We start from the raw sequence: 7,782 nt of genomic DNA on the forward strand, positions 1-7,782 counted from the left end.
AAACTTTTTGGTTGTTAAAAAAAGGTGCGCTCGTTCAAATCAGTTGCGTTCGATCCTTCGCTGGCTGTGCTGATTTAATTCTAGTGGTTCTGTTGTATTTGTGTCGCAAGTTCGGTGACGCAGGTAGTGACGATCCTCTTCGGCCAATCCGTGATCAGCAGAGTTTACACGTCACGTTTTGGTAACGGTACTGTTCACTTGGAACCTCAACCGAGGTGGTACTAAAAAAAAGTGCCAGGTACCAGGTACTGTACCCAGTGGAAAACCCCCCAAAAGTGAACCGTACCGAGCCGTACCATGTAGTGGAAAAGTGCCATAAATCACTATCTACCCCCTTCAGAGCGCAGATTGTTTCGCTGTCTGCCCTGTCCTCTGAGTCACCAACTCAGATTTCGGTGTGCCCCGTCAGGGCTTTGAGGATTTTCATTGACCGTTCGGCCAGCTTTCGGCAATCTGACCAGCTTTTCGTGTGCTACGGTGGTTGTGCGAAGGGCCTGGCCGTGTCAGCTTCCTAAAGAACCCAGCATTATGTAAACGGTGGATACAGTTTGTTTTTCCGGAGCAGCAACGGAGTTTCACAAGTGTGTTTGTTGACGAACGTTTTGTAAACAAGACCCAGTTCGACGCTGGATTTCCACATCGTTTGATACTGAAGGATGGAGCGGTCCCAGCTTTAAAAGATCCCGGTCATGATTCGGAACTGCAGACGGTAAGTGAAACGGCATGGTACTCAAGATTAACATGAGATTAGGTGAAACTGTGTGTGTTATGCCCCCTTTAAGGTTTTAATATATTTTATTTTATTTCAGTTATTGTCTATTTTATTTAAAATAACAAAATGTTTTTTTTATGTTTTTAGTTTAACTATAATAACATTGCTGTCAGGTATTTTTTTAACAATAAACACTATAAAAATATAATAAATAAAATTGATATCAGAGAATTATAAATAATAAAACATATAAAAATGAATTTAAAAGGTAATAAAAAAATTTATTTGTTTACCTGCGTGTCGTGAGCATTAACTGACATCAGAGAATAATAAATAATAAAAAATATTTTATTAGTTTACCTGCATTGCAACCATTATCTGACATCAGAGAATAATAAATAATAAAAATAAGTTTTAATAATAAATAATACATGATAATAAATAATTAAAAAGTAAGTAAAACGTTGTTTTTTGTATATATATTTTTATTTAATTTCAGTTAATGTCTATTTTATTTCAAGTAACAACATTTTTTTTTTATGGTTTTAGTTTGTTTACTATAATAACCCTGATAAGAGCCTGATGAAAACAGACTCGTTCTGAAGTTCCATGACTTTCTGTAGAGATTTAAATCATTAAAATGTACAATATTAACTTTTTAAGGGTGATTTGATTTAATAAAGAGGCAAATTTAATCTTTGTTTAATGATATGTGAATGATATTACGTCTGTAATAATATTCTGATGAGAACAAATCCTGGCGAGCATGTTCTCCTGCGTGATTTGAGAGTGACCGCTCACACTTACATAATGTTTCTCAAATCTGTCCATTAAATTGAAGTGTCCTTGAGCGCCACCTAGTGGTTATTCAAAGCTAGTGCAACTTGGTTCTCAATATCCTTCCAGGTAAAATAAAATATCCGTCTAATCGATTTGCTTTGATTCCAGTGTCTCTAAAGCAGTGATTCCCAAACTGTTTCTGTCACCCTGATATTTTAAGTTAATACTTAAGATAATAATTTAACAAGTTCGCTCACGTTTGCATGACATGCAGGTAAACAAAGAAAATATTGCATGTTTTTTTAGTAAGTTTTTTATTTTTATTTTATTTTATTTTAAAATTATTTTATTTTTTAAAATAATTATTTATTTTAAAATGATGTATTTTTTAATTTTACATGATTCATGATTTAATTAATTAGGTTTTCATCAACTAAAAAAAACCCTGCAGCAGAGTTATTATAGTTAACTAAAACATAAACATAAAAAAGTTACTAGACTACAATGGCAAAAAACACAACAACAAAAAACTGAAACTTAAACTAAAGTGAAAATAGGAAATATAAAAATAAAAATCTAATTCAAAATATTAACAATAAATAAATAAAAAATACCAGATCTCTCACAAACTGTAGTGAAAAAAAAGTTTTTCACATATCATATATCACATAACAAAGTTTTACATATCATGATTCATCAAATTGTCCTTGATCTTTTGAGGCGAGAGCTTGATGAAAACATACTGTAAGAACATTTACTGACACTAAACAGCAAAGTTGACTCGTTCTGGACCTCCATGACTTTCTGTGGAGAATTCAATAATTAAAATGTGCAATATGAACCGTTTAAGGGTGATTTAACTTAATAAAGAGGCAGGTTTCTCTCTATTGTTTAATGATATGTGTGAGTAATATCGTCTCTCTTTGTCAGGATATTCTCTCTCAGGCGGAGGCTGTGCTCGGTGACGTCTCGCCCGCAGTCATCTGCCGGAAACTGTCTGCCATCGGCCGAAGAGTCCTGTCCATAGAGTCCCTCGCTGCTCTGCAAGGTGTGAGTTCACAGCCGCCTCATAATGCCGTGCATCTGATGCTTTGTGAGGGAATTACAAGGGGTTTGTGAGCTGATAATTAAATCCAAAAATGTAAAAAAAAAATAATAATAATTTTAAAATAGTCTTAATAAATTTTTTTAATTAATATATTTAACAATTAAAATAAAATGCTATTAAATAATATAATAAATAATAATTAAAAAAACTGTTTACCAGCATGACGTGACCATTAACTAATGTCAGAGAATAATAAATAAAAAAATAAATAAAGAAATAATAATACGAATATTTTATTTGACATCAGAGAATAATAATTTTTAAAAAATATATAAAAATATTTTATTAGTTTACTTGCATATAATGTGACCATTATCTGACATCAGAGACTACTAAATAATAAAAAGTTATAAAACAATAATAAAAATATTTTATTTGTTTACCTGTGTCCTGTGACTATTAACTGACATCAGAGAATAATAATAATAAAAAATAATATTTTATTGGTTTGCTTGCATATAATGTGACCATTATCTGACTTCTGAGACTACTAAATAATAAAAAGTTATAAAAAAAAATCCATTTACTGATATCAGATATAAATAATAAAAATAAAATATATATATATTGTATTTGTTTACCTGCATGTCATGCAATCATTTACTGACATCAGAGAATAATAATAAAAAATAAAAATAAAAAAAGAATACAAAAATGTATTTGCTTACCTGCATGTCATGTGACCATTAACTGACATGATAACCATGAACATGCACATTTGTTGTTAAATTATTAAAATATCAAGTATGTTAGCTAGAACTTGGCTGACAAAAAAAGGTTTGTGAATCACTGATCTAGCATCTGGCATGGTCAAATCTTTCTATCTGTTCACAGATGGATGGGAGAAATCCAATTTCCAGTTTCTGGACCTCAAAGCCTCGAGATCGAACTCCACGGAGAATCCCGCCGGCGATCGGACCATGATGAGAAACTGCTCCTCTGATTCATACGACGGCGAGGAGCTGCTGCTGAAGTGCAGAGGTCTGGTCTGGTCCGGAGGTTCGGCCGAACCTTCGCCAGACAGCAGGTCTCAGAACAGTTCTCCGGAGCACAGGAGGAGTCAGGAGAGGAGGCCCGGGAGAGCCAGGAGAGCCCTGAACCGCTCCTGCTCCGTCCCAGACTCCAACAACCCTCCGGCGCTCTGTCCTCCGTCCCACGCGCCCATCAGCATGATGATGACCGACCTGTCCGAGATCACGGAGGAGGAGAGCTGGAGCGGGACACTGCGGCGGCCCAAACCCAGGGGTTCAGACTCGGAGGGAGAGGAAGAACCCGACGCATGCGAGACGGATCACACTGAAGCTGCAGACGCTCGGAGCCCCGCGTCATCGGAAGACGGAGGAACTCAGACAGACGCTGAAGTGCACAGCTCCAACCTCGTCAACAAAACTGTGCTGTGTCTGAATGAGGAATCTCAGAATCAGGTGCGTTTGTTGATGCAAAACAGTCCAAATATGACTTTTTTGTTAATTTAAGGCAAGACACTTCAGTTAAAGCCATTGTTTTTTCATGCAGTTTTTACATTTTGGGCTATTTCGCTTCCATAACATGCCTTCTGTGTATTGAGCCTAATTTCCATCATGCAATAAAAAATAAGGTAATTGGGACTTTTTTATCTCACAGTTTTGAATTTATATCTCAGTTTTTACTTTTTTTCTCAGAATTTTGCATCCAATTTCTCACATTTTTATTTTTTTCATGCAATTCTGAGTTTATTTCTCATAATTAGATTTTTTTTCTCAGAATTCTGAGTTTATTTCTCGCAATTTGAATTTTTTTTCAATTCTAAGTTTTTCTCACAATTCGATTTTTTTTTCAATTCTGAGATTATTTCTCAAACTTTTATTTTTTTTCAATTCTGAGTTTATTTCTCACAATTTTATTTATTTTCAATTCTGAGGTTATTTCTCATAATTTGATTTTTTTTCTTGCAATTCTGAGTTTATTTCTCATAATTAGATTTTTTTTTCTTGCAATTCTGAGTTTATTTCTCGCAATTTGAATTTTTTTTCAATTCTGAGTTTCTCACAATTAGATTTTTTTTAAATTCTGAGTTTATTTCTCACAATTTGATTTTTTTCAATTCTGAGTTTATTTTTCACAATTTGAATTTATTTTCAATTCTGAGTTTATTTCTCACAATTTGATTTTTTCCCTCGCATTTCTGAGAAGAAAAGTCTCAATTATGAGAAAAAAAGTCAGAATTGTGAGATATAAACTCAGAATTGCGTACAAAAGACTCAAAAATGCGAGATGTACAGTCAGAATTCTGAGAAGAAATTGTGAGAAAAAAATGCCCCAAATGTCTTTTTTACATTTTTTATTCCATGATGGTAACTAAAAAACAGAATTGCAAGATGTAAACTCAGAAATCAGAGAAAAAAGTCAGAATTGTGAGATAACAAGTTGCAATTACTTTATTTTTTTATTCTGTGGGGGAAATACTCTTTCATATCTTTCAGACTAGTGAAATAAAACATCCAAAATACAAATTTAAGTGTTTATTTTATTGCACTTTATATATTTGCATCTGTAGATTTCAGTTTTATTACATATCTTTAAAGACGGTGAGTTTTTTTTCTCCAATCCAGTAACACTTACACACACCAAACTTTACAGGTTTATTTCTATTTATATTCTGAAGGTTTTTACTGAGGGATTTGCTCATATAACATTCACCTGATTTATATTTAACATTTTATTCCTCAAACATGGTGAAAATTTGTGGGGGGGTTTTTACCCTATATTGTATATTGTAGTGTCCTGGCTTAAACCTGGAACTAAATGAAGCACTTATGTTGATGTAAAATGAATAACGTGTTGTTTTCTTTGTCTTTTTCTCAGTGGATCTCTTTGCGGGAGCTGCTCTCATGCTCTGCTCAGCCGTTCTCAGTCAATGAGCTCTGGGCTTTATGCTACACGTGTCTCTCCACGCTACAGACCTACATCGACCTCCCAGGTCAGTCGTGCACATCAAAGATACTTTGCTTTGTCTATATTTAGGTATTATGTTCATAGTAACTTGATATTGAAGGGATCGTCCACCCAAAAATGAAAATTCTGTCATTTATTCACGCACTCATGTTGTTCTAAACCTGTATGAATTCCTTTCTTCTGTTGAACACAAAAGAAGATGTTTTGAAGAATGTTGGTAACCAAACAGTTGACGGTAGCCATTGACTTCCATTGTATTTGTTTTTTCCATACTATGGGAGTCAGTGGGGACCGGCAACAGTTGATGATGTTTCATTTAAAAGTAGGGTTGCAATTTTTTATTTTATTTTATTATTATTATTTTTATTTTATTTATTTTATTTTTTTTCATTTTTAGGATTTTTTGGAAAGTTTCCAGAAATTCCCCAATATTTCAAAAAAAATGTCAGACGGTTTCCAAAAATTCTGGAAAGTTTCCGAAAATGTTCCAAAAGGTTTCCGCCTCTCTACAACTCTATTTAAAACTCTTTTAAATAACCTTTTCTAATACTTGTATGATTTTTTTATGCAGGGACCTGATTGAATATCTGTAGTTTTGAAAATTCATTTGTCACACTGAAGTAAAGTGAACATCAAAAAAATTAAAACATGATCAAAAATGAGAAAAAAATAAAAATAAAAATAATAATAATAAATTTGTGAAAATAATATACAAAACAATTAATACATACACTACCAGTCAAAAGTTTGGAATAATTAAGATTTTTGAATAAGTTTCTTCGGCTCACCAAGGCTGCATTTAACTTGGGAAAAAATACAGTAAAAATTGTGAAATATTATTAGAATTTAAAATAGCTGTTTTCTATGTGAATATCTGTTAAAATGTAATTTATTGCTGTAAACAAAGCTGAATTGTTCCTTATAGAAATCATTCTAATATGCTAATTTTTAAAAATGACTTGACATTCCTATAAATGTTAACCTAAAATCTTGAATGTTGAATCAGAAAATGTCTGTTATTTGCCAACTACCCACGTTCAGATAGTTAGAGAGTGTTACCAACCATCTCCTAAATAACACAAACTAATACCAGTATTTATTTAACAACTGTTTTGCTCCACGTTTACATGACCTCTGTGATCCGTGGCTCCTGTTTGAGAAAAATAACTGTGCTGTGTTACATTAGACTACCTGTGTCTGGACTCTGTGTATGTGGGCTGCGAAGGAGAGATGCTGTTTCTGAGACCTAAAAACTCAGGTACGAGAACTACAGAACATCTCATTACCATCACAACTCATAACAGCTGTCAATGAAGAGTCGATATTAAATCAGAATGAGCTTTACATGTAGAATAACTCACACTTTAGAACAACACTCACATGTTCTCAAGTGAATGCAATTATTGTAATTGTTATTAGTTCATTGAGTTTGTTCCTGTTGTCCTTCTCAGCCTCCTGTGATGCATTTTTTCTGGCTCCTGAGTTTCAAGAACATGGAATTGTGACAGAAAAGGTTTGTCGCTGTCTAGTGACACAGTGTGGTCTGTTTAAATGAATGTGGTTTACAGTGTGCTTTTGCTCATCTCTAGGCGTGTGTGTATGGGGTAGCAGCTGTTCTCTGGGCTACAGCCAAGTTTAATTTGTCTCCCAATCAAAAGCTGGCCATGCCGAGAAAACTCAAGAGACTTCTGCTTGAGATGGCCAAAAGAACTCCAATCGAAAGACCTTCTATTGAAATGGCGAAAAAGGTACTTGCGAATCATTTAATAATTTAAAACGTACATGCTGGAGTCATATTTCACTCTAAAACATAGGATAAGATTATATAAGAGTATTATATTTATTAAAAAAAAATATCTATCTATCTATCTATCTATCTATCTATCTTTCTGTCTGTTGACAGTTAATTTTTAAAGTAAATATTGTAGAAACTTAATTTGCTGTAAAGTTACTTTGCAATGATTTGTATCGTGAAAAGCGCTGTACAAATAAACTTGAATTGAATTGAATTTTTATCATTATTATTTGTATTTTATTATTTTTATTATTATAAATAATTTTTTGTATAAATAATGTATACTTTTCTAGAACTATATATATAGTTAGATAGATAATGTGTATTATTATATTTATTATAAATAAAATATACATATAAATATATGTTGTTTTTATATGACAAATTAAGTCTATTTTCAGGAACAATACTATACACACACACACACACATATATATATATATATATATATAT

At 32.8% G+C, this 7,782-nt stretch overlaps 1 protein-coding gene across 1 annotated transcript in view; it reads left to right on the plus strand.

Annotated features, from left to right (window-relative positions):
• The window catches only part of LOC107720849 (protein very KIND-like), a 66,491-nt gene that overhangs the window by 15,946 nt on the left and 42,763 nt on the right, over window positions 1–7,782 (plus strand). The window contains exons 5-10 of the mRNA XM_016528683.1: window positions 2,423–2,540; window positions 3,435–4,024; window positions 5,445–5,559; window positions 6,721–6,792; window positions 6,986–7,047; window positions 7,124–7,282. Of these exons, the coding sequence (XP_016384169.1) occupies window positions 2,423–2,540; window positions 3,435–4,024; window positions 5,445–5,559; window positions 6,721–6,792; window positions 6,986–7,047; window positions 7,124–7,282 (1,116 nt within the window). The remainder of the gene's footprint in view (window positions 1–2,422; window positions 2,541–3,434; window positions 4,025–5,444; window positions 5,560–6,720; window positions 6,793–6,985; window positions 7,048–7,123; window positions 7,283–7,782) is intronic.

The sequence above is a fragment of the Sinocyclocheilus rhinocerous genome, unplaced genomic scaffold (assembly GCF_001515625.1).
Source record: "Sinocyclocheilus rhinocerous isolate Xijiao unplaced genomic scaffold, SAMN03320098_v1.1 scaffold5941, whole genome shotgun sequence".
NCBI lineage: Eukaryota > Metazoa > Chordata > Actinopteri > Cypriniformes > Cyprinidae > Sinocyclocheilus > Sinocyclocheilus rhinocerous.